Genomic DNA, 27,052 nt, shown 5'->3' with positions numbered 1-27,052 from the left:
GATGGGTGTGATGAGGGTTAGGAAGAGATCACTGTGGATAACAGCCTTCAGATTAACTTGTGCATTGGCCTTTGGTGTGTCTGCCTTGCATGGGGGAGCATGCCAGAGTGAGGTGCAAGTTGTTCCAGTCTGGTAACAGGAGAAGGGGGAAGTAGCTGTGGGCTGGAGACCTTGGAGCTGTGGTTCTGCTTTTTCCTCTGTGTGTTACTTGGGTTTGCCTTGTGCCTCGCCTCCTTCCCAGGGACTGATAGGATCCTGCATGCCCCAAGACTCTCCTTGGAAAAAAGGTAGGGAAAGTCCTCTCAAAACAGCACTACCCTCTCCATGGTCCCTGGTTCTGGGGGAGAGCAGGAGAGCAGAGCCCAAACCTACTGCTACCTTGCATGTGGGGCAGCCACCATAGGTTACTGGTGGGAATAGCACTGAAATGGAAAATCCCTGCTGTTTTGTAAGGTTGCATTTGGAGGGGCTCTGCCCAGGCTCTCCCTTCTTCTCTGTGGTGTGAGGAACTGCATCCCATGAACTTTAATGGCTGTTATCTGTGGTGTGCCTTTTGTACAATATTAAACAATCTATTTAACTTGACTAGCTGCTGTCTCAGACTCTAGGAGCTGAGCAGGGTCCAGCTCTGCCATGCAGATTGTGCCAGGCATTGCTAATGGTCCCAGCCCAGGGCCAGCCCTATGGGCTGGAGGCAGAAGGGTTCCAGGATCAACTCCTCTCAGAGGGCTTCTGCCACTGTGTGATGTGTTAAAATGACTAATAAATGCTGTCATATGAATTGATTGATTGATTTTTTTTTTATGTCTTTTTTGTATTTGACCTTTGTACAGAACTGTGAGAGAAGCGTTGCTTTCTCTGTTTCAATACTTTGTCTTTCTGAGGGTTAGCAAGGTATCTGGCAGACTCAGTCCCTCTATGCTTACCCCTTCTGCAGTCATCAACAGCTGGTCTTGCTTCTCGAGCCCCTTTGCTCATCATGAGGGAACTAGAAATGAGAGAGAGAGATGCTCCAGCAGCTCAATGTCCTTTTCAAAGTGAGGGCCCAGAACTGAATGCAGCACTCGAGGTGTGGCCTCACTAGGGCTGAGTACAGGGGGATGATCACTTCCCTAGTCCTGCTGGCCACACGAGTCTTGATACAGGCCGAGAAGTCACTGGCCTTCTTGGCCACATGGGCCCACTGCTGGCTCATACTGAGCCAGCTGTCAACCAGCACCCCAAGTCCCTTTCTGCCAAACAGCTCTCAAGCTGCTCACCCCCCAGCCTGTAGTGCTGCAAGGGGTTGCTGCGACCCAAGTGCAGGACCCGGCACATTGCCCTATGGAACTTTATGCAGTTGTTCTTAGCCCATTGATCAAGTCTGACTGGGTCTCTCTGTAGAGTCTTCCTACCTTCTAGCAGATCACCCAACTTAATGTCTTCTGCAGATTTACTGAGGGTGCACTCCATCCCTGTGTCCAGATCATCAATAAAGATGTTAAACAGGACCAGCCCCAAAACTGAGCCCTGAGGATCACCACTAGCAACTCTCAACCAACTGGATTTAGCTCCATTCCCCACAACTCTCTGGGCTCAGCCAGATGAAAACACTGAAAAGTGGTGTTTCCACAGTTACCGTTTTTCTGCCTAAAATGCCTGTCGTGTTTTTGATGTTTCAGAGGTGATGCTCTGGGGGATAAGTGAGCTATCCAACTACCCTCGCTCTGCTGGTGCTGCCCCACTCAGCAGTGCAGACCAGGGCACTGGAGGCAGGGCTCTGCATCTCCAGAAGACTTCACCTCTGGAAGAGCTCTTTGTAGGCCCATCGGTGCATGCTGTTTGGGTAGGAAGTATCTTTCGTGGGGCAGGAATCAACCCAACAGAAGGAGGGTTTGCTGAGGGTGTGTTGCAGAGACCCTCTCTCCCCCTTCAAGAGGCACCGCAGCTCTTCAGATGGCCACATCCATCCACTCAGAATGTGAGGGTACCCCCTTTCCAATGCTGCCTTGCCCCACCTGCCCTACATGCTCCCCAGGGAATGCACACCATCGGCAAGCTCAGCATTTGCCCCTTTGCTCTGCTGTTCTCTCTGGCTAAACAAGAGATAGCAATAAATTTGCCAGACTTAGGAAGGGGAAGACTTCTATTTCTCATGTGTTTTATATTATTGCTGCTGTTTGGTAAGCTTTCTGGACTGCTGAGCTGTGGGTGAGAGTAAAGTGCTGGCGCTTACTGGGGCTTAGGGAGCTAATAACAGCACTCTCCCAGGTCAGTGCTATTTCCCTGAAGCTCTCTGGAAATGACTCCTCCTGGTACTCTGTGAAGAAAAGTCCTTCTTGCGTGTGCTGGTGAGCTGAAGCAGACAGTGGGCATGCTTTGGAGGGGATGTATCTTGAGGATTTGTCTGTTTTTGTTGGTTGGGGGGGCTTGTTTGTTTTACTTTGAGGGAATGAAGAGCAATCGGTTGCCTCTCATGCAGGAATCACTGCTCAGGGGGAGCCATGGTCCCCACTGAAGGCGTCTTTGAGGACCCTTGCACAGCTGGAGCAGCTTGGCTTAGGGGCAGCCGAAGGGATGTACGGAGGCTGCGGGATGCAGGGGAGCAGCCCTGCAGCTCTGGCACGGGCCGGGCAGAGGACGTGCTGCGAAGAGGAAGGTTTCCTGGGGGCGGGAGTAGACGGGGCCCCAGGTTGCGAGAACTGGTGAAGCAGGGCTAGGGAGCCGGCGGGGAGCAAGAGGGGCTTTTTTTTTCGGAGGCTTTATCCGTCCTCCGGCGCGGGGCAGGAGCGCGGCACCCACCGGCATCCGCTGCCCGCCGCTAGATGACACCCGCCGCCCGCGCTGCCCGGCGGCAACGGGGTCCGAAACGGCGATTAAGACAGAAACTAGAGCCACCTCTCACAGCTGTGGGTCTACCTGAGCCCAGTTGTTAACAGGTGCAGCAGGGGCTCGGAGGTTCACATCCACCCCGCCGTTCGGGGCTCTCCTGACAGCACGCACCAAGCAAGGGGAGTCAGAAAACATCCCCCGTTGTATGAACAAGAGGATACTGAACAGGGTCTGTGCTATGCTGCTTTTCGGTGGAGGGGAAGCACTGACGGCAGCCACTGAGGACACCCAGCTGTTCGGTGCACTTTGCCTTAGTCTTCAGACTCGGACAGCTACGGGGAAACGGAGAGCACAAGCCATGCCGGTGATGGGGGCTGAAGGCTGTCCTTGAATAAGAAAAGTGCAAGAGAGTATTTAGATAAACAGGAGTTTTTCAGACTATCTGGGTGTGGTGAACTTCACACAAAACAATCCCAGAATTAGTTATTGTTATCTATGAGAACTCCTGAGAGACACTGAAGCTTGGAAAGACTGTAAAATGCAAGCTTTGTACCCCCTCTTCAAAACAGGGACTGGGACCAAAAGCCAGGGACTGCTGATAGTTAAATCCCGGCCCCATCACCACCCAAAAATGCTAGAACAAATAATCTCACTGTTTGTAAGCAGTGGAGATGAATGGGAGGTATATGGACCCATCAAGAATGGAATCTGGTCAAAATAATCCAAATTTCCTTTATGACAGAGCAATGGTATGGTGAAGAAGAGCTCTTGCTGCCATCTAGATGAGATATTGGGTAGGTACAAAATCCATTGAATAATTATAACCAGAAGTATCCACAGGTCACTGCTGAAAAGGAAGGGATCTGTTGAGTGAGGTTCAGGGACATCTGTTCCAGGACTGGTTTTGCTCAGCATTTCCACTAATGACCTGGATGATGGAGGAGAATGTGCACTTGCTAAATCTGCAGATTGGGAAGTATCTAGTGACAAAGTTATCTGCCTAACAGGTCTTCAGAATAAGCAAGACCCTGCTAAAAATGGCCCGCTTTCTTTGCAGTACTAAGAAGATATAGCTGTGAAGGTACTGGGGACTTGTGTGGGAGAGGGAGGTCCTGGAGGAGGTTTGTAGTACACATGTAGTAAACCTGCTGTGTTTGTGCTGGACCAGAGAGCATGATGTCCATGTCCTGGCCCCATGGGGAGGGAGCCGAATGTGGAAGGCTGTACTGGCCCAGCTGCATCAGGAAGGCAGCTGGAATTTGAAAAACAGGGGACCTCTCCCAGAGCTCTCTGCTGCCAACTTGCTTACTTAGTTATTTGCTTTCTCTGTTTTCTGCAGATTTTAAGGTTTTCATGTGGTTGTATCAGTCATTAGGTCACTGTACAAAGTGCTCTCAGCCCAGAGCTGGCGTGTGGTTTGTCACCTGGTCTGGATCCTACATGGTGCAATACCTTTGACTGCAGAGACAGACCACAACATCATCCCAGTGCAGCACTGGGAAGGAGAAACTTGAGACAACTAGGCCAGCCTGCAGAGCCACTGGCCACACACACTGGCATGTACTAGTGACCTTGTGTGGGTACTGACTGAGTTTGTCCTGTTTAGAAATCAGAGTGGTCTGGAGTAATGTTAATTGAAATGATTCCATAGAAAACCTCAGACTGAAAAATCAGTACCTAAACTGTCTTGACTTTTCCCCACTGGCTCCCAAAGGAAATAGTGAGAAACGTGCTGGAGTTGGCCTTCTGCTCTGCATAGTCGGGCATATCTTTCATCCACTGAATGGATGAAACTGGCTCCTCCAAAACTCAGCCCCTCTTCCAGCTTTGGTTGCCTCATGCTAGTGCTCCTAAAGATGCTCACTCTTGCCAGGCTGCTGGCACTTGATTTAAAAATCTTCAGATGCAGGTTTGTGCTCTCAATAACCAGACAAGCAGAAGCTTAAAGGGATTGTGCCAACTTTTATTTTATTATCTCTTTTGGAAATGGGATTTGGAGAAGGGAAGGGAAGGGAAGGAGATGTGCAAGGAGGAGCTGACGGTTGCAAAAAGGGGTGTTTTGGATGTACACTGGCAACAGTGTTTGTGTCTGACTGGAAATGACTGAAGCAGTAAAGCATGACAGGCAGGACACTGCCTCAGTGGATGTGCTTCCTTTACAGGGTTTTTGGTTTTAAGGTCTACTTTGTACGTTATTTCACATACAAAACAAAAAAGTATATTTTAATGTCTATATATGTATTTGCATATATATAAGATACATATACAGACACATATTTTATATTCTTACAACCCCCAGCTCCTAAAGACTTCAAGTCTGAAGGGCCATGTGTATATATGCATTATAAAGAGAGATGCCAATCAATTGAGACAAGGCTTCCTTACTGGCTTCATTATCCTTATGATAAATAAATGGGCAAGATATCTTTAACTGAAGTCTTGCACATGTGCAGAGAAAATGGGTCAGCCAAGCACCAAATGGCACCACCCACATTGTCCTGTCTCTGGCTATTCCCTGCAGGGGTGAAGTGTGTCTGCCCATGCTGTTCCAAGGATTTGGGGGGCTCACCCCTGTGGAGTTTGGAGGGGAAGATTGAAACATACTTGGTTCTGCTGCCCATGGGTCAGGCACCCTGCATGTTGGGGCTCCTATTTCTCCATTAGGGCTTCCAGTAGAATGTTTTGGTTTCTTTATGGAGGAGGAGGAGTTTTAGTAGGCAAGAAGGGAAGGGGTTTTGAAGGGGAAAGACAGTCAAAATTCACCATACGATAGACAAATCTTTGTAAAGGTTTGTCTGCCTGCTCACTTCTCTCTCTCTCTCTCTCCCTCTCCCTCTTACGCTCTCATGTTCACTCTCATTCTCTGCAGGACGTACGCTGTTGTAGGGCTAAAGGTCTCCTTTTGTCAGGCTAAGGTCAAGTCCCTGGTTGGCAGAGGGCAGCCCTTCATACGGGCCTGTCCACAGCGTATTGGCAAGGGCTCAGGTTGGAAGCTGCCGTCTGCACTGCCGGGTAGGTGAAGTTGGCGTGCTGCTTGGCCTTCAGCCGCAGGCTGGCCAGGCTGGAGTTGCATGTGTCCCTGTACATGTAGGGGCTGGCTGTTGAGGCGTAAGGACAGGCACTGGATGAGACAGCAGAGTTGAGGCTCGGGCTGTTCAGGTTGTTGATGTTTCCCAGGTTGTTGAGGCTAGAGGCTGGTACTCCTGTCACTGCGGAAGGGACCATGGAGGAAGGCATGGTCATTGAGGTGATGGAGCTGGGCGGGGAGAACATGGGCTGGGAGGAGAGGGGACTGACATTCATGGAGTTGAAGAATGGAAAGCTCTTGGCTGAGAGCGGGCTGGTGGCGAGCCCCTTGGTGGCCCAGTTGTTGTAGGAATAGCTGGAATACACGTCATCATAAGGCTGCATCAGTCCATTGAACTGGGCTCCAAAGCTGTTCTTGCACAGTTCAGCCTGTTGGTTCCTCTCTCGTTTCCTCCATTTAGCTCTGCGGTTTTTGAACCAGACCTGCAAGAGATAGAGAAGGAGGGCATGGGAATCGCTCTGGGCTGTCCTTGGAAGGGGCCTTGCCCTGGTTTCTTTGCCCAGCAAACCCAGAGCAAAGGGCTGGGGATGCTCCCAGGGAGCTGGGAGGCTGAACATCAGGAAAGAGTTTTAGTAAGATGTCTGGGCTGCAAGGTCATCTCCCAGCAAGAATCACCACCTAGATCAAATTCTAACCACTGCCATTTCACAACATGTAGAATAAAACCCACCTCACTCAACAAACAGATGCCTTTACATGGGGGAAAAGAGAGGAAAATACTTCTTGTATTTCCAGTGACCAAAGCCAGGAGGTGGGCTTGGGCTGTGTGACTTGGAGCAAAGTATTTGGGGGATGTGTCTTGAGAGCTGCTGAATGGAGGAAATAACCTCTCTTGTTTTTACTTACTTCAGAACCAGCTTAGGGTGCGTATATTATAAGTCTGTCTCCCAACAGGAAAATCGTTAGTGTTGGAGGGGCTCAAACAATATAACTTCCTAGAGCATGGAAGCTGCTGGAAGGCTATTCATGGTGCTGCCAACTCATATTTCTAGTAGCAGGGAGAAGCTCTCATTCCAGCTGGAGTAATGCCATAACATGCCTGTGATTGGACAGTGGTTTGTGAATCCCAGAGAGTGCCCTCCAGCAAGGCTAGGGCTGGAGAATGATGGCACTGCAAGGAAGGGGTCTGCTAGGTCGAGGCAGCCAGCTGGTGGTGCTCTGTGGGGCAGAACCTGGGCTTTGTATCTTCCTGTGTAATGGCAAGGTGGCCTTGGATGGGGAAGGCACAACCAGCATGAGGTGATACGTTTGTGGCTCGATGTGTCAAATCTCAAGTGTAGAATCTGGTGAGGTGTTTCCAAAATGGAAATTTCCTAGTGCTCCCCCAGTTCCCTTCCCTGATTTGGGGACAGCTTTATCCTTGTAGCACAGCCAGCTTCTTCCCCACAAACTCAGGCCCAGGAAGGTGGAAGAGCTGCAGTCCTACCCGGACTCGTGCCTCTGTCAAGTTGGTCCAGACTGCAATCTCCTCCCTGGTGCTCATGTCTGGGTAACGGTTTCTCTGGAAGTGGCTTCCAGCTCTTGGGCTGCTGGCTGGTGAAGTGCGTCCTCTGCCTCCGCTGCTTCTTCTTGAGCGAGCCGTCTTCAGGGTTGGAGTCGTCCGTCTGGTTTTGCTGGGACTTCTCGGTGTCTGTGTGAGAAATAGAAAAATGGGAGAGATCCCTGAGTTAACTGAGGGCTTGGATGCAGCTGGGGAGCCTATCCTTGGAGCAATCAGTGCGTGCTCAGTGAGGTCCCCCTCCACTTCAGCCACCACTTATGGTCCCATTTCCCTCCCTTGTCCTTGTGAGGCAGGCATCCACCCTGCACCAAAACAATGGCCCCTTGATGCAGCACAGCTTGCAATCATTTAACTGCCTATAGATATTATCTTCCAAGTGACTGGATTTAGATTTCCAAACTTCCAGTCTCTGGTTTTCATCTGTTGCAGTTCACACGGGTGATAGTGGCAGAACTTACCCAGGTTAGCAGGTTCTTACTCTGCTTAAAAACTCTCTGCCTAAGGTGCCCTCTCAGAAAAACTGAAGAGAAATTGATGCTTATGGCACAGCAATGTTGCTGTGGACAAGTGATGGGAAAGACAAATTGCCAATGATAGCAAGCTGAGGCTGTTCAATTAACTAAACCTGAGAAACACAAATTTCACCCTTCCTCCCTCCTCGCTCCTCTACCTTCTTACTTAGGTGCACATATTTTGATTTTTAAAAAGTAGGAAAAGGCTATCTTAGACCTTATCATGAAGTACTCCAGCATCTCCCTTTCTTCCTGCCTCTGCCTGTCTCTTCACTCAGAGGCAATGTCTTTCCATTTTGTTGCCCCTTAAATGAGCATCTCAAAAACTTTTCCAGTGTTCACACTGGTATCTAACAGAAACATACAGCTCAGCCTCCTCCTGAGCATTGAGACAGGTCTCAACGCTGAGCTTTGGGCTGCTGTGGCTGGAGGTGGGCAGCCAGGGTGCTTCCCTGTGCCACAGCCCCTTCTGATGCTGTTGGTACTCTGCAAACAGGGGCAGAATTGAAAACATAAGCATCTTCCCTGTAGTGTCCTCCATAGATTGCCCAAGTGCTCGAATGGACATTTCTTTTTATGATGGAAGAAAGCTATAGTGTTTCATTCTGCAGAGAATCACAACGAGTCACCACAGGAGAAAATTATTCCAGTGAAAATAAATAATTTCTGATGTTCAACTCCTCCTACCTCTGATCTAGAAGCCAGGGTGAAGTATTTCCAACTGAAAATCAGGTTCTTCAGCAGGAGGAGAGTCCTTTATGGTGGGAAATAGCTAAACTAAATAAAATTATTGCAAATAAGCTCTCAAACTGTTCCACTTAGAAGAAAAACCTTTAAAAATCCTGACATCACTCTGCTGAAAATTCAGATTTTTGTCTGGTTTGGTTCTTTGAGTGGAAAGCTTAAAAGGATCAAAGTCCAGAAAAATCTGAGCATGAAGGTATCTGGTACATTCCCTTGAAAAGCAGAGAGGCAAGAAAACAGTAGCGTGGAATACAGTTGAGAGAGGAGAAAAAGGGTTCCTCAAGTCAGATGGATATGCTCTGGAAAATAGGCTCCATCTTTTCCGTTTAGCTTTTATGGGGCATAAGGGGGAAACTTAAAAGCATCTAAGCCTCGACAGAGAAAGGACTCTGCTGCAGGGCAGTGCTGTTCTAACAGCAGGTGCTTTAATGGAGCCCAGCCCTTGAAGATGCTCCTGTCTCAGGAACCTGGTGCTGCTACCCCATTCCTGTGACAGCCTGTTAATTCAGAACTCTTCCTGCTGTTCCCGGAAAACCCTCCTTGTACTTGCCTTTCTCCAAAGGGAGCAATGCTGGAGTCACAGGAGCATTTGCAGAAGGGGCACTCGCTCTCAGCAGGGGAAGGCCTGAGTGTGGTCAGAGGTTTGCTTCTGTGGGTATATCTTGCACTGACTGAAGCAATGTGGGTTCCCCACAGGCTCCTCACCACCCACCTCTCCTTCTGTGGCACATCAAATGCTATCCACCAGCAGGAATGTGAATGCAAGGAGAGCGAGATGGCCACTGTTCACAGCAGCAGGATGTAAGCTGGTTCTTCCAAGCAGGAAGGTGCCATGTCCTGTTCCCAGTGCCAAGACCAGCTCGTGTTTCCATCCAGGGTGTATCTGTACAAGAACTGTCACAGTGCACTCTTGAAACAGACAAAGCCATAGGAACTGAAAAGTGCAACGAAAGAGCTTGCTGTGGTCCTGTGGTACTCTTCTCATTTCCGTGAGCATCTTTGTGTGGGAATCCCGTGTTCAGCAGGATTCTTGGAAGCATACTCTTAATGTGAATTTTTTGATAGTGGTTCTTGACAAGGATATAAATCTGACTTCTCTAGCTGAATGCTCTAAACTAGTATTGGAAGAGGGAGATTCATGCATTATCCATCTCCAAAACATTAAAAGGGGAGTGATACCACCACATCTGAGCTAGTTATTAGGAATGGCTCAGTACAGAAGAACTGACAACATTTGGTTTGTTTGTTCACCTGCAGAAGCCTGATGCATACAGGCAATATGTTCTCACCAGTCCCTGACAAATGTTTGTTTCCAAAGGGGCTGCTGTAAAGCAGGAGGCTGTGCCCTGATCAGGAGCTCCTGCTCAGGACTGCCCTTCTTCACACAGGAAGAAACTATACCGAGAGGGAAGGAGAATGGAATGAAGGGTAGCACTGGCTTACGGGCTGCATCTGGGTGGAAAGGACCACCAAGTATCTTGCGTGGTATTCAATTCATCTCCTCAATACCTTCTGATGTAGAGCTTTTCATAAATCTTGTTAAGTCTAAGGAGAAGTAGGAATCCCGACTTTGAGCCTGGAAAAATTCCTGCAGTTACAAGTTCATCTTGTCCTCTTTGTTTCCATACCTGCTACCTGTGGCTCTTTCTGAGCATTGCTTACAGGGAATGTTATCTTTTCTGCTTTCTCTCTACACAAGGAAGAAGTGCTCTCTGTAAATGGGGCAGAGATTTGACATTGCAGTGGGGATCAGCAACGTGGCAATACGGAGAAAGAAGGGAGCCCACACAAAGGATGTGGGTGCCCTGAATCCATGCTGAGAAGCACAGTATGGGGGAATGTGGGGCAGTTCTTTACACACCTCGCTCCTCATCCTTGCTCTCCTCCTACCTGTGCTGCCTAATGAAACCAACAGAAGGGGGTGTCACAAACCGTGCCATACTATCAGAGAACACCTGAGATCCCTGAGAGCTGAACTCAGACAAGCAAAATTTGTGTTCACTTCCTCAGGATCTCTTACTCTGTGGATGAATGAAACAGGGCCAAAGAGAAGTAGGGAGGCTGCTCTCTTGAGGAAGTGCCAGAAGTGCAGCCCTGTCCTGTCCCGGGCAGCCCTCAGTAGCCAGCTCTGCTCTGCCTGACACTGCTGGTGTGTGGCTGCCATCAGCCTGTGGTGCAAAGGCACAAGCTGCCAGCCTCAGCATGCAGGTAGAGCTGACAAACACTCACCTCCCAGAACCATTTTATTTCTAGACCATTTAAGACAGTGAGGAATGATGTAGCCAGGCATCCAGCATTTATTGTCACCCCAGAATAGGCTGTGGAATAAATCTTGTGCACATTCGCCCACTCAATGAAACGACTGTGGTCATAGCTGGAATTAGCTGCTCATGCCTAATGGAAAAAAAAGTCAGCGCCTAAATTGGCAGTTCTGTGCATGCCAGGGTGGGCTGATTGGGAAGGCCACTTGAATGGAGACGCTGTCATGCATCCAAAGCAGCTGACGGGAGCCACTGAGCTTGGGGATGTGCCCAACTAAGGTACAAGTGCATGGGGAATTTGACAGGTGGATTCTCTGACCATAGTTATCCCACCGTAACTCCCTCCCTTCATGATACTTTGGGGAATGTTAATCTGCATCGTTATACTCATTAGCTTTTGCACATGGGTGAGCCTGGAGGCTTTACAGGAAGAGCAGTAGGCTGTCCCCAGCCCTCACCTCCCCTCATGCTGGCACTAGCAGGAGCAGCTTTGCATTGTCCTGACACATCCAGAGTAACAAGGGATGGAGCAGTCACTGGATAGATGCAAAATCCAGGGGAAGCCATAGCATTTGGTAGCTGATTTCTCAATAGGTATGAATGGTGATGTTTTTTATTCAGAGCCTGATAAAGAACGCAGCAGACTTGGGGTTTGTTCAGCCTTTGGGAATGGTCAGAGGCACCTCCTGGGGAGAGCAACAGCCTGCTGCAGAGCCTTGCACCGAGGCACAGGTGAGCATGCTCTTTCAGCCAAAGCAGGAGCAGGACAGTGCTTCCCTTCTTTCTTATTGCCTGAGTCTGGAAGTTCAGCCCATGGTTTACCTTTAGCATTGAAAGTTTAACCTAAACAATTTAACAGAGTTAAAAAAAAAAAACAAAAAAAACCAAACAAAAAAAAAAAAAAAACCAAAAAAACCCAAAAAAAAGGGCAGTTTAAAATTAGGTGTAGCCTTCTGTGCCTTGGATAAGATTTCCTATATTGTGGGGAGAGCTCTGCTGCTCTGGGGATACTGTTCAGGCAAATACAATAAAATCTTGCTTGGGCTGTGACCTGGCTTGCCTGGCTCCTGCCTGCCATGGGCTGTGCCCTCTGTGAGCAGTGGCTACCTGCAGCCAGGGCCAGGCAACTCCATGGCTGGAATGGTGCTCTTGCCCTCCTGATGGCTGTCATTGCCATATGCACCCCTATGCCTTCTCCCTGCTTGCTGGGACAGCCATGCTGCTACAGCATTGTGCTGGGCTCCCGGTACAACAGGAAGCTCCGTGTATCCCTGGGAGCCCTTCAGCTGGTTCCTGCAAGCCACTGGTGAACCAGATCAACCCAAAACGACAGGTCAGGTCTTTCACGCCTCTTGAGCCTTGCACTCACCACTGTGGTCCTGCCCTTTGCAGCTGTGCTCGTGTTGAGGAGTTCCAGAGTCCGAGAGAGACAAGGCTGGGCTGCGAGCCTCCGCGTCTGCCAGAAGGTTGAAATCCATGGGGCAGGGATGGGTGGTAGAGGAGGAGGAATCTGAAAAACAGCAGTCACAGGGTGATCAGGGAGATGAATCTATGTGTGTGACCTCTCCCCACACCCTCCAGCAGGGACTTGCCAACCCTTGAGGAAAGGTCTGGGAAAAGTAAAGGATCCCTGTGTGATCCTTGGACCCCTTTGAGTTTCCTGGCTGGAAAATGGACATACCTGGCTTTCTGCTGAGCTTCTCTATAAATCAAAGATCATCTAGTGACACTTCTATTTGCAGCCTTCAGAGAAAGAGCCTCCAATTTATAGGTGACATTCAGACTGAAATAGCAACGCCGGGAGCATGCTGTGTAATGGAGATCTGAGGAAGTGGTTCTGGGCCAGCCAAGGGCTGTTAGCACCTTCCCCAGTCATCCCACCTCTCCCATCCTCCCTACCCTCTTTCTATCTTGCTTCTCCACAAGCTGGTCAAGCCCAATTAAAGCTGTCCAGAGAGCACTACATGCACACATCCCAAAAGAAAAGCATTCCTGTGCCTGGCACTGATAGGAAGGCACATCTGCCTGCACAGCCACTGCTACAAGCAGGGACCCAGGCAGTGTAAGTGGACTCCTTTGGGGTACATAAGGGCCTCTGGAACCTGAATTAACACAGGAATCACATTACATGCCCTTGGGTGCCTGGGAACTAGTGATCCTGGCTGCAGAAGCAGTTCACTTCCAACCTTAGGTCATCCTGACTGAAGGCTCCCCATGTCCCCTCAAGTGACTGTTCTGTACTGGTGAGGCATCTCCCCTAGATAAAAGCATTCCAACTGGAAAGCTGGCGGTGCTGCTCCACACAACTGCAGGAATCACTGTGACTCCTCTGCCACCTCTTTCCTCACCTCTCTGTCTCAAGATCAATTATTTTCATGATTATTCTCTCATTTGCTTCCTTGGGGCCCCTCCACCCTCCACCTGTATTGCCCAGAGGAGCTCAGCGGAGAGTACCACTTTGTTCTGGACCACGCTGGATGCTCATGAAGAGGCAGATGTGAAGCAGTAAGTGCTCCAAGTCTGGCCACATCCCCTTGGAAAGGTGATCTGGCCCTGTGCTAGCCCTTAATTTGAGTTTTGGATCATAATCCTGGCAAATGCAGGATGTTGCATCGTCACCAGTGCATGGTTTATAAAGACTGGATCACTTGGAGGGGACCACAGCAGCTTCTGAAGCTTCAGCCACCTCCAGCTGATACCTCACCTTCCCAGTTAGGGATCTGCTCCCTCTAAAACATAACAGCAGCCAATGCACTGTGCCAGGATCTGGGACCCCTGGGTTTAGGGAGGTTTGGGCCAGGTGTTTGGGACTTCCAAACTGCATGCGGAGGTCAGTTGTAAAGACTGAATTCTAGGTGGTGAAGGATTGCTCAGCCCCTCAAATCCATGCGGGTCAGGGAGGGAGCGCGCTGAAGGCAGTCTGGACTGTGCTAGTGTTTAGACATGTAAACAAGAGATTAATCACATAGCTGTTGCACCTCCTTTGGAGGTGGATGACAGTGACTAAGAATGTATTTTCAGAGCTGTCTAAAGCCTCCTGTCAATTTGTGCAAGGCTGCCGCCAGGGCCCTTGGCAAGGCTGATCCCCATACCTGCAGCATGCTTCCCAGACTGCAGTGAGAGGGCAGGGAGCCATTTCTAATGGTTATCTGGCTCGCTTCTGCAACTGATCTCACTCACAAACCCCCCAGCAGTTTTCCTTGCCCTCCCCTACACTTGGTCTCCACTCCCAGCCTTTCCCAGGTACTGGAGGATCTGTCTCAACACCAGCCTCAGTCACTGCTCTCTGGAAGCAGCATCTAATGAAGGGTCCTGGTGCTGTTTCCCAGACCTTTGCCTTGCTCTGGGCTTCTCCTCTCCTATGGGAGAGAAGTGGCAGGGCTCCATCTTTGCCAGGCGGCTGGTTTCCATTTCCACCTCGTGGCAAGCCTGACCTTTGATGTCTGCCGGCTGTGTTAAGCTGCTGGCAGCAGCAGGGCACAGCCCTGTTGCTTTTTGCCATGTGTACATACACAAAGTGATGTGACAGGGGCTGTGTTTTCTTTAATACCTTTGCATGGAGTAGGGGGAGTCCATCTGCTGCTGATATTGCCATGGCTTTTAGCATTACTCTCAGAATTATGCAGAAACGCACAGTGAATTAATTCCATGGATTAAGTCTTGATTAAGATGTGTGTCACTTTGCTGTCTCAGAATTTATTAAGAGCCCTTCTTGAGGCTGCAGCAGATGGAATTTCTGCCCAATGTTTGTAGATGATAATTTCCCCTCTTCTACAGCCATTTGCATATGATTGCATCTGTCAAGCACAATTTCCTCTCTTCTAGGGCTTGACTCTATACTGGACCAGATTTAAGGAGGAATTCAGATTCCTGTCTTGCTGTAACTCAAGGACAGTGTCCTTCTGTGCAGGGTCCTGTATGCTTTTTTTTGCACATCTTGCATTGCTTTCATCTGTGTGAACTAGAGTGAAAATATTAAGAACAGGGAGTGGTATCTTACAGCTGGTTCCATAGATGTAAAAGACAACACAAGGTACAGTGCTCAGGGAGACCCAGTCCTGCTATTGAAAATTCATGTCCCATTCCTGACTGCACCAGTGCAGCAGTTGCAAGGTTGATCCAAGCTGCTGGATGCAACATAGCATGCTAGGCCTGCCTCAGAGATACAGTGGGCACCTAGATTAAAACTGGTATTAAAGTGTGGCCAGTATTCAAGATGAAACTGGGACTTGTGGCTGAGCATAAGTTTGCTTTCTGAACTGAATTTAAAACCAGGAGGATTTCAAAGAGGAGATGTTGTATGTATATTTGTAATTACATAACCTATAGCATGTGCCATACTTGCTGGCATCAAGGAAAGCCTTCTTAGTTCACTGTGAGGAGGTCACAGAGAAGCAAAAGCAAAGGGAGGGGCGGATCTGCTCACCATGGTTATAACAGCAGGAAAAGTCTGCGATGGGGAGAGCACGTGAGCTCAGTACCAATGTATTTACCCAAAGGTAACCTCATGCTACTGACACAAAAGGCTGTAGGTATTATTCTAGATTATACAGCCCTTTCGGATTCAAATAAAGGAGCTTTCTTCCACATTGGCTAGATCTAACTCTAGGCAGAGACATTAAGAAAGTCAACGCTAAACCTTTGTGGCATTTCTACTAAGTTGTTTGCCTGGTCTCAAGGAGTTACTGAAACTGGCACCTCAAAAACATCTTTAGATAAAATCAAACTTATCATCTCCATTTGAGTCTTCATCTCACTTTCTTTTAACATAAAAGAACAGTTTCTTTAGGGACAGCTCCTGTACCAGCACCATGCAGCCAGGCTTGCTCAGAGGTTTCAGTTTCATAAAACTAGCCATGGCTCCTAGCCTGCTCCAGCACCTGTAACTCTTTCCATCGACATATGTTACTGCTTCTGAGATAAAGGTTCTCAAACTCGTAACAAACACACCTCTTCTTCCATTCACTGCCTGTGTGCATCCTCCACTTGGTGCCCACATGAAGGTGCTGAGGCCACCTGTGCAAGACCCTCCAGCCAGAGAGGGAGTTGCCATCCCTGCTCCACAGGCATGGTGGAGAGCAGGATAGCGGTTCTGGCTTGAGGCTTTTTAAATTCACCTCTTTTCTATTTCTGCGTCAGTTCCCAGCTGCCCAAGCCAGGGCTATTGGGGTGGGAGAAGGAGGGTGCTCCTACATGAGGAGGGCAACCTTGTTTACTCAAAAAAAGAAACAAGGGTCCCTGTGACCCCTCTACTGGTTCTCAATATCATGCTGCTCCAACACCTGGTAGCAAAGAAGCCTTTGCTTGTTTGGTTGGTTTTTGTTTTTGAGGGGGCAGGAAAGAAACATGATGGCTAACTTCAAGCCAGGTAAGGCTAATTATACAGCTTTTGTGATGTGGATGTTGCCTGTTGAGAGCTGCCTTCAGACTGACAAGCCTGTGCTGCTTGACACTCTGCCCTACCATTGGGGAGTAGGCTACCCGCTGAACTTGCTTCAGCAGGTTGATCTGGAGGGAAAAGCTGTCTCTTGTACTGGCTTCCCATGGGTATGCAGGGGTGCTTCAGCAGGGACCTGGTGCTTCAGGTCCCTAGGCAGCAGCACAAGAACCGCTGGTGACCCAAGGGTAGGAGGGAAGCCCTAAACTGGCCTATCTCCAGCAGATCAGCACAGCCCTGTGGACCTGTGAGCTTCCTCCACTGCCTCTACCTCCGGACAGGGCCAGGGTAGCTGAATCCTCTGTTTGGAATCACTGATCTCCACAAAGAGTTCAGGGTTATCCCTCAGGCTGAAAGGCACTCCACAATCAGTTGGAGGGAAGTGTCCTTTCTTTCTTCCATTGCCTGAGGTGAAGGTATGATGTTACACTAGATTCTTAGGGTCAGAGCTGTCTCTTCCTGCTCCATCAATCGCAGAGTTCAAACTGCTGGGGGGAATCCATAGTTCCTGATGGAGTGTTGCTGATTGCTTCACTCTTCTCATGCTCACATTGCCTGTGTGGTGGCTTACTTTTAGCAGAGACAAATATTTGGGACCCTATTTAACTGCACATTTTCAGGAAGATGATCTGCCTCTGTACTTTGGACCCTGTGAGGGGCTGAGCTAAAGTGAAACAGCCTCTGCCTCTTCCTCTGCCCCCTGTCAAAGAGGAATTGGCTGAGGCTGTGCCTGTTCCCACCTGGAAGAGCATTTTGTTCTCTGGATACATGCGTTTGTTCAGGGAATGGTGTCATCAGAGTGCCTGCAGGCTGGGATTTCAAGTGTTACACCTGCACAGCACATGAATTGCTCAGCAACTTGAGAGTCTTTTTGCCAACCAACACCACCACTGTCTGCAAAGGGCTCTTTCCCTGCTGCTAGAAAGCAAAAAGTATGGGATGCGGGACAAGAGTTAATCTTTGTTTCCTTGAGACTATAGAAATACAACTATGGGGAGACCAGGGTCACCCACTGCTAAACATCTCAGTGTAGCTTTAAGTCCCTAATCTTAATGGAATTGCAGCAGGAACCGAGAGTGACCATTAATCACTGCAAGATAAACAGCAGCAGCCAACTGGTGACCCAGAGCACAGGGCCATTATGGGACAGGAGAGCCAAGCTGCCTGCTTCCAAAAACATCAGGCTGTGCACAGCCCCAGGCTGGCTGAGCAGTGCTTTCGGGTGCACACTCAGAAGTGGATCATTGACCTCCAGCAAGGGCTGAGTCACAGGTTATAATAAACTTTATTTCTCGATTTAGTCCTTGCAGCTGGGCACTAACCCCTGAGCTCTGGCACTGGTTTCATAGTGGTGTGTGCTGCTTTGAAGCCTGGAACGTGATTTGGGGGGTTTATTCCTCCCATCAGCAGGAATTTGCAAAGCTCCCTGAGGCACTTAGTATCTTTACTGTCAGAACAAGTTGCCTGGCACTGCCCCACAAACAGTGTGGGTTGGAGAGCACTGCCAGCAGTGCATGGTGCCATGCAAACTGCAGCAGCCCTGGGCCCTTGCTGCCAGGCTTCCTGGCCACAGCTGGCAGCACAGGCTGGCTCTCTGACAAGGGGGTTTGATTGTTTCTCATTGCATGCATGGCTCTATGGAGAAGTTTCCAATAATGTGAGGTGGGAAGGTAAGGTGCTGCAGCTGACTTGGTTTATGATGTAGGTAAAACTACTTGACTGTTCTGGGACTCTATCCTTCATCTCAGAAATCATGTTAATGAGCATATCTGAGCCCCGGTGAAGGTAATGAAGCAAAATTCCTTTAAGTGCTTTCAGATCCTCAGATAAGAGGTGTTAGGGAAATGCCCAGCCTTGCTGGACACTGCCTAATGCATTTCCCCGGGGCTGGCGGCAGCCTGCAGCGTGAGAGCAAGCTACTCACTTCCTTCACTTTGACAGGAACCTCCAGCTGCAGAGGAGGGTGACGGCTGAAACTTCTGCTCTGGGCAGCAGAGAGTTAATAGATTGCCTGTATTCTGGAGGATTATCACAATGGAAATGTCCCAAGGATTGACAGCTCCATACCCATGTCCACAGCAAAAAAAGCCCACAATGGAATGTGTCCCGTTCGCTTATTTGATGGGCCACACTGTGCTTCTGTGCCATGGAAGTGCCACCACGCCCGGTACACGGCGCATCATTCTCCCCAGTGGGTGTGTCTGTGGCCCCCAGACTGGTGCAGACCCTGCTGAGCTGAAGCATGGGGTTCTGTAGAGGCAGGGCAACATGCTTGGGCTTGGCTTAAGGCAAGTTACTTGCATCAGTATCTGTGGACCTCAGTGCTGCCCTTAGCCTACCTAGATTGTTTCTGAAATAGTGCATAAAATTTGAAAATTAATTTCTAATCCTAGCACAGAAGAAAAAGTCCTGCCATACTTTCTGCAAAGTTGTTTTTTTCCCTAAACTAAACATTCATAATTCTTGCATTCTTGTAAGCACTGTACAGCAGGTCTTGCTGTGTCCAGCTGGGTTTCCAATGTCCCTTGGACACTCAGCCTCTATGGGGCTTTTGGCACCTCGGCTCTCTATACCAGGACTGGGATTTTCTTTCTGACAGACTGTGCAGCTATATTAATAAAGCTATGCTTTGTTATGGCTTATTTCGTTTGTTAGGCATCTGGAACAAAATAAATCAGCAAAGACTCAGTTTTGCCCAAACAAATTTTGATCGCACAAAGTTGCTGCCGCGGTGCAGCTCCACAGTGCAGGAGTGCTGGGAGTGAGGGCATGGTCTGCAATTATGGGGTAAGAAAAGTCCTTCAGGGAAATTAATCCCTTTGTTTTAGGGAAGGGGGAAAATAGACTGATTTCAGTAAGAAGTTCTGCCTGTGAAAATCTTGTAACCAAAACAAAGGACCTGCTAAAGCGTTGGCTTGGCCTGAACACGCCGACCCCACTCGTCCCTGCCTACCCTTGTCCACTCCCACAGCCCCATCAAGCTGGCTCCAAAGCAACCCGTGCCACCACTGAGGGATCTGCCTGTGTCTGCATATGAGAAATAGTTGCATAGCCACAGCAGACAAGGGACTCTTGCAGAGCCAGGAGCGAGATGAGACAGTTGCAAGCCAGGATCCTGGGCAGGGATGAGAGGCGCAGGCATCCTGCCTGCAGCTCAGGGCCGGACACACGCTGCTCATGCAGCAGCAAAGGCCACCAGGGCCTGGCATCAGCAGATCGGTATGTGTTGCTGTATTTATTTGGGCGATTGCATGAATTTGACTAATTATTCTGGCAGTCAAAGGAAACTGGCCCAATTCCTGTGGGGGCTGTGCTTGCAGAAGCTGGGCAGAGTCTGTGGCTGTAAAGTTGGCCCATTTTAGGGAGGCCCAGATAGCAAGATCAAGGACTGGAGCTCTGTGACTCCAGCTGCTGTCAGTAGATTTGTATGCAGATGGAGGGGGCAGTGGATGACTCAGATTTTATCGAAGATGTAAATGATTCCCACAATTAGTAAACATGCTTAAGAAAGCCCCTAATCAAGCAGGTGATGCGGGGAGGGTTGAAGGTCAGGAAGGATCCCCTGCCATCAGCATGTCACACCCTTATGGCTGGCTGATCTTGGTGTACTGTAGAACTGCCAGTGTCCGCCATCCATCAGCAGTTCTGCTGGAAATCCTTTCTGGAGAAGTTCAACTTGATCATAAACATTTGTTCTATGACAAAACTTGGCAAAATCGGCAGCTAGAAAGAAGCTTTTTTTGGAGGGGTGGTGCTAGATTGTTGTTTTAAGACTACCTGTCAGAGTCCAGAAGGTTGCAGAGCTGCCGAGGGAGAAGGGGTGACTGCCAGGAGTGCCATGATGTCCCCACCAGCCACCACGGCCAAAGAGCAGCTCTGTTGGTTAAGGCAACAAGAGCCTAGAAACGTCTGGCTTTCTCCAAAGGATGTGTTGTCTCACAGCGCAAACCCACAGCGCGGGAGGGAGCTGATGTCTGCTGCGTCTGACTGTAAAGTTTCCTGATGATTTGTCTTTTTTTCCCCCCCCCAAGCAATTTATATTTAAATTTTTTTTAAGCTCTCTGGCAGGAAGACCCTTGCAGGACGAAGGCCGCTGTGAATAAAACAAGCAGATGATCTCAGCCTGCATTATCCCTCCTCCCCTCTTCCTTGCGATACTGCAGCTGGTAGGGCTGGGGCGGGAGGCGGGTGGCTCCGAGAGGGATGCTGGAGCTTGCTCCCCCACAAACTCCGTCTTTATGAACCTTGCAACATGTCCCGAAGGTCAGCCTGTTTACCCAGACACTGTTTGAAGGGGCCGAGGAAGGCGATTAGCAAACACTGTCGGGGCCGATCCTGCAGCGCTTTGCGCGGGGCCTGATCTGGCAGGATCGGGCCCACGGATCGCCGGATTTTCCTGCCGTGCACCCGCAGCGACCGGTGACATCGTGGGTATCGGGGGCGAAGAGGAGGAAGGGCGGGTGGACAAGCAAGGGGGGCTGGCAGCCCCTCTCCCGCAGCCTCTCGCCCAGGTGTCCCACCCGGGGCCGTGGCAAAATGTCCCGCGTCCCTAAATCCGGGGGCACAACAGACATTGCAAGCAGCAAAAACAAGAGGTTTGATTTTGGGGATCCTGAAATGCAGTGTGCTGCCTGAGGACAGTGTACAAAGTCTGCTTCTCCTTTTATTATTTTTTTTTTTCCTTCTCCCCTCCCCGGTTCCCCCGCCAAATCCTTAGTTTTTCCATCTGCTCGAGGCCACATCCCATGCGGAGCCTTGGGAGGTAAGCAGTTTGGGCGGGTAGGAGAGGAAGCTGCAGAGCCCTAATTACTCAGCCAGTCTGGCCCTCGGGCGATCCCATCAAAGCGGCTCGGAGAGAAAAGGGACGGGGCAGAGGGATGTGAGCCGTCTCAAAACGCTGCTGCCTGGGTCACACCACCTCCCTCCGACGGGGCAGCCTACTCCAGGAACGGGGCCGTACAGCAAGAAATGCCTCTGCCCGCCCAGCCCTCTGTCACCCTGAGAGCAGCCTCTCCTGCAGGGAGGAACTGGAGGGAACGGCTTTCCAGCCTCCCACCCTGGCCCGGGACTAGGGTGTATCTGAGCTCAGGCACTGGTGTTTTCAAACACCGTTATTAAAAACTACCCAACACATATTAAGCTGTGAAACCCTTTTAAATGGGACACAAAAGTGCATATTCTACTTTGGTATTTCTCCCTGGTTAGGTTATGGATCCATACCAATACTGACCTTTACAGCTCAATTAATTTACCATAAAGATCTAATTTTTTTAAATCATCCTGATACATCCAGTCCTCTAAAAATTCTTACTTATTTTATTTTGAAAGAAAACATTTGCTTTAAAAAATAGCCTTGCAGTAAATGCAAACAAAAAAAAATCCCAACTTGTAGAACTGGAAGTTGGGATATTGTGGCACCAAAAATAAATCTGATGGAACAAAAAGAGAATTTCATGTGGTTTTCATTGTCAAGTCTAAGCTCAGAAACAAACAGGAAATAAAAATGCCTAAAACAAAAGAGATTTCTTTTAAAGTGTGTTCAAAACTAAGTGGGGAGCTGCTTTATGTGGGAGGGATTCTATGTTTATTTGCTTTTCAAAAAAATGAGTAAATAAAAATGTCCACATGCAGACAGGTCAACTTGATTTACAGTTAAATCCTCATGCTTCACAATGGTCATTTATAATCAGCTTTTCTAAAGAAAATTAGACTTGCATAAATGGCAGCACTGGAAGGGGAGAAGAGACAATGGGTGATGGGAAGGATGCTTCTGCTTTAGACGAGGTTGATGGCAAGAAGGAATGAAGAGGGAGAGAGGTGAAAGTAACTACAAACTCTCCAGTCGTTAATTTTATTCTATTTTTGTACTTTTTCAGGTTTTGCGGGTGCTGAGCCCTCCAGCCCATGCCACACAATTGAAGCTCCCCAAGTAGCAAATAAATGTAGTTATTTAAAAAGAGTAGCCTGTAGAACCAGGACTATGAGATCTAGAGTGGCATATGTACTGTATCCTCCCGCCAGAGTTTCTTAGGTTCTCAGATTTGGAATTGTGGAACTTGTTTGATAGGGGTTTACAAACAGGTGTCTTAATCACAGTAGTTCTTATGGTGATTTTGAGGGGTTAATTTAGTTCAGGCAGGACCCAGCTTCCCCAAGCTGGGGATCAGCTGAGATTCCTAGTAGCTGCTACAGCCCTATTAATGCATCTCTGAACATTTTGAACAGTTGAAAAGTCAGATGGACAAAATTAATAGCAGTTTCTGCAAACCCGGCTCTGGTTTCCCTCCTCTTTTGCACTATTCAACAGTGTGTAAATGTTTATTTTCTGGTGGAGTTGTGGTTTAGGAGATAGCAAAGAGCATCAGATTGAGGGTCTGGGGACAGAGACTGTATTTCTAGGGCAGATCAACTAATTTTGCCGGAGCTCAGTTTCTCCTCTGCTCAACAGAGATATTTCCCTTCATGCTACAGCATCCAGAGATCCACCTATGGAAAGGCTAGAAGGCTCCTGAGAAGAGAGATCATAAAGGTGCAGCTCTTCAGAAGCGAGTGCTACGAGCTTGAACCTGTACCCTGCCAATCAACAGGAAATTTCCTGTTCATATGCAGAGGATTGCCCCCTTCCTGAATCTGCTTGGTAATACTCCCAACACTCTCCATCTCTTTTCAAAGCCTCATAATAGAAATGTTTCTCAGCTTCTGCCCAGCTAGATCTCCTAGTTCGTTCCTGAAAACAACTTTTAGTAGTTAATTTTTGCTGAAAACCAACAGATCCACTGCTAACCATCCCACAGGAATTTGTAGCTCTGGCTAGGATGCAGTACCTGTCCTCCTCTGGGGTTAGAGGGAGATGAGGATTTCAAGCAAAACCTTTCCCACAGAAGCAACCCCCCCTGTGCCGAGTCTGGCCTTGGTCCCTTGTGCTGCCAAGCTTCCAAGATCAGCCTGTGGACTCCCTTAAATGCCCCAAGGAAGCCCAGAGCTAATAACCAGCTTCATTCAATTCCCAGTCACATTATTATCCAATCTGCCAGAGGCATTAATATTCAGAGGTGAGGTGGGAGGAGGGCAGGGGTGCTGGCAAGGGGGAGCAGCACACAAAGGGGAGGAAGGGAAGTGTGGTGGACTGGCCTCAGAAATCTTCTTTCTCCAGCTGTCTGAAACCCCAGCCCATTTCAGCTGGGTGTTGACAAGAGAGGGTTCTTCCTACAGCCTCAGTGCTAACTTCAACACCAGCTGGTGGAGGCTGTTCCCCAGCCAACAGCAAATGCCCAGCCTGGGCACAGCCTAATGCCTTCAGCCCCGGTGGCCCACAGCAAGAAAGAGAGCTTTGCCCCCTCTGCCATCAGGCCGTAAGTAAATAGCAATCTCCCGTTTTTAAACAGCCAGAGAAATAGATAAGCCTGTTCAGCGATGCCACAGCCTCCTGTTTCTGACCCTCCTCCCTTCATAGCCCCACAGTCTCATCCCGCTGCCTTCCTGATGCAGGGCGCATAGCATGAAACCAGTAGTTCTCCCCATCTGGGACTTCGTTCCCAGCCCAGGTACCTCCCCTGTCCCCAAAGCCAGGGCACATGGGCCAGGTCACGAGACAGTCCTCATGTCCCCAGCTCATCTCATCTTCCTTTTGGAGCGGTCTCCTAGATCAGGTTTCTGGCTTTTTCTTTTTGGCAGTCTCCAAAGTCAGCCTCACCTCTCAGTCTCAAGGTTTTGGGTAGCATCTGACAGAGGGAAGATGCCATTCTTTTTTGCCACCTCTCTGTAGGGTACATTAACCAATGCTTTTGCAATCCGATCACAATTTGCGGATCTATTAATTGCCTGAATTAAGCCCTTATAGAAATGCAATAGATATTAAGTGAGACTTGCAACAATTTCTCTGACAGAGATTGATATTGCTTCTTAAACCAGTGTCTTGGACAGGAGACAACTCGGGAACATAGGTGGGCTTTCATGGGGGGAACCTGGGCTGCAGGTCAGGCAAACTCAGTAATTACAGTAATAGCAGGAAAACCACCACCCTCACCCAGACTCCTCTCCAGGCTGTCAGGGAAAGACATCTCCCTTGTGAGGGTTCCTTGTAAGGAGTACTGGGCATGGTGCAACAATTTGTTAATGTAAAATAATAATAATCATAATAATAATAAAAAATAATAAAAGTAAAAATCAAACCCTGCTCCACTTCAGCAGACATTTACAGAGACTGAAAGCCGCTACCATGTTCTGACAGTCCCTCAGGAGCCCGCAGGCTCCTTTGTCCCTCTCAGCAAGGCATCATCAAAGCCTGCACAAACACTCATCCCTTCAGCTCACCGACAGACTGAGGGGCTTGGGAGGTGGTGCCGGGAGCCAGGGAGACCCTGACCCCATCGCCAAAAAGGTGGTCCTTTCTCTGTCTTTGTAAGGTGGGACAGGAACAGAGGTGACTCTCCTGAAAGACATCTTTCTGAGCAGTTGCTTTTAGCATCTCCCGAAATTGTAGAGGGGATAGAGCCATTTCATCCCTGGCATCCTCCAGGTCACGGGCCACGGGTGGAAGACCCACAAGCTTGTCTGGGGGTCGCCAAATTCCTCTCTTTGCCTTCAGCCCTAGACTCCACCTAGAAGGTGGACAGATCGTGGGCCCATCGGCGGGGAAGCTGCCTCCCTCTCAGGTGAAGGAACGGGGAGGCAGATGAGAGACTAGTTTTGATTCCTGCGCCGCCAGCTCGAAGCATCAGCTGGGTGCGGAGGCCGGGTGCTCACCCCCCGAACTCTGCCGGGCACCGGCGTCCTGCAGCAGCGTGTTCCTCTGTGGCCGCCCGTGCGTTGCCGAGCTCTGCACCCGGTAACCCCCCGGGCCGGGCGGGAAAGGGGCGCAGAGCGTTCGGGGGACCGCTGCCTCGAGCTGCTCAACCCCAGCAGGGACGGAGGGGCTGCGACAACTCCCTCCAGAGCCTCCGCAAGGCCCTGGCGCTGCCGGAGGGGAATCCAGCCCCCTCCCCGCTCGTCCCCTCAGCTGTCCAGCCGCGGGGGCGCCGGGTGAGGGGCCGACAGGTGTGTCCCGCTCGGCGGCACCGGGCCCATCGCCCCCCCCTCGCCGAGCCCGCTCCAGCAGCTGCGGCGACGCGCGGGCATCGGCCCCCGCCTCGGCCGCCCTCCCCCGCCAGAGCCGAGGCCGCGGGACGAACCCGTTCCTTACTCCCGCTCTGAGGAGGAGGTCGGGGGAAAGGACAAGGGGGTGCCGAGCTGGCGGGCTGGCCCTTCTCCCGGAGCCGCACTCGTTGAGCGGGGAATAGCCGGGGGAGCGGACGGTATCGGTCTCCGTCGGGCGCCCGCTGCAGTTGGCCGGGCTTCGCAAGCACCAGCGGGGCGGAGGGACGCCGGTTTGCACCGTGTCCCCGGCGCCGGGGAGGCGGGAGAGCCCGTGCAAGCGCCCGGAGGTCCGACCGCCGGTTCTGCCCGCAGACTCCCAGCGCCGGGCGGCCGCGCTCCGCCAGGGCGGCTCGATGGCCCCGGCAGAGCCGCCGCGGGGGTCGGCGCTCCCACCCTCGCGGCCCGACCAGGTCTGTTATTCCCGGTCGGATCCCCGGCACCCCCTCCGCCGGCGCGCCGCAGCCAGCGGCGTCCCGGGGCAGGTTCGCTCCGTCCGCGGGGGCCGGCTCGCCTTTTCCCGGCGCTACAGGGAGGTCGGCTCTGCTGTAAACAGGAGCTAGCCCATTACATAAATATCATTTATCCAACTGTCCAAAAGCCGTCGGGCTGCCTTCCTTTTCCCCGGCGACGTCTCCCCGCCTCTGCTCCCCGCGCCCTTCTCTCCTGGACCCTGAAGACAGCTGAGCCGCAGCCCGCAGCGCCGTTATTTACAGCGAGCCCCGGCTAATTTAAACAGCCCCTGCCCCGCTCGCCCGAGTGGAAAATGACTAAGTTTAGTAACGGCAAGAGATTCCGGCTGCGCTTGTTGGGAAGGGGCCTGCGATGGCCTCGAGGGGACGGTCGGGGCTGCGGCAACCCGGCGGCGGCAAGTGGGGGGCCGTCGGGCCCTACAAGGACAGAGCAGTGGAATCGCCGCGCCCTGCCGGGCAGGCAGCGCTCCCCGCAGCGACGAGGGACAGTTCCACCGCGCACAGCCCCGGGACCCCTTCTGGACGGCAAGGCAGGGCACGATCCGCCCGCTCGCACCTGGCTGCCGCCCCTTACCCCCCGGGGAGGCGACGGAAGGCGGGCCCCGCGCGGGAGCGGGGCTGCTCCGGTGCTGCCGGGCAGGGAACGCCGAGCCGCCCCGCTGGGGATGCTCTTACCCTGTGCCAGCGTCGAAAAGGTTACGGCCGGCCGGGCTAGCATGGAGGGGCTCACGGAGAAAGAAGGGGAGAAGCCCGCCCGGAAGGCTGAGGACGGAAAGGCACTTACAGCGGCTCCAGATGAGGGCTCGGCTGGGCGGCCTTAATCCTGAGAGAGGGGCGAAGCTGACCCCCGCCCCGCGGCCCGGGCTGCTCTGCCGCTGTCAGAAAGTAAATCCCCCCGGCTGCCCGGCCACTCTGCGCCTCGCTGCCGGCCCGCTGCTCACGGGGAGGGCGGAGGCGGAGGGCGCCGGCCGACTGCCTCCCATTCACCCTGGCCATTCACTTTATGGCGGGCGGCCGGCGCCCCCCGCCAGCTGCACCGGGCGCCCCGCTCCCGCCCGCCCCATTCCAGCTGCGCGCCCGCCGCCGCCCGCCC

At 50.9% G+C, this 27,052-nt stretch overlaps 1 protein-coding gene across 1 annotated transcript; it reads right to left on the bottom strand.

Annotated features, from left to right (window-relative positions):
• Window positions 1-4,753: 4,753 nt before the first annotated feature.
• PITX3 (paired like homeodomain 3) lies at window positions 4,754-26,943 on the bottom strand. The gene is given in 5 exon segments (XM_032695535.1): window positions 4,754-6,321; window positions 7,326-7,407; window positions 7,409-7,529; window positions 12,287-12,427; window positions 26,744-26,943. Coding segments are annotated over 4 exon segments (876 nt in total). The 5' UTR covers window positions 12,396-12,427; window positions 26,744-26,943; the 3' UTR covers window positions 4,754-5,757.
• Window positions 26,944-27,052: the final 109 nt, after the last annotated feature.

The sequence above is a fragment of the Chiroxiphia lanceolata genome, chromosome 8, assembly GCF_009829145.1.
Source record: "Chiroxiphia lanceolata isolate bChiLan1 chromosome 8, bChiLan1.pri, whole genome shotgun sequence".
NCBI classification, from domain to species: domain Eukaryota; kingdom Metazoa; phylum Chordata; class Aves; order Passeriformes; family Pipridae; genus Chiroxiphia; species Chiroxiphia lanceolata.
Note: the sequence above shows the minus strand (reverse complement) of the source record. Positions and strands in the feature narration are given on the sequence as shown.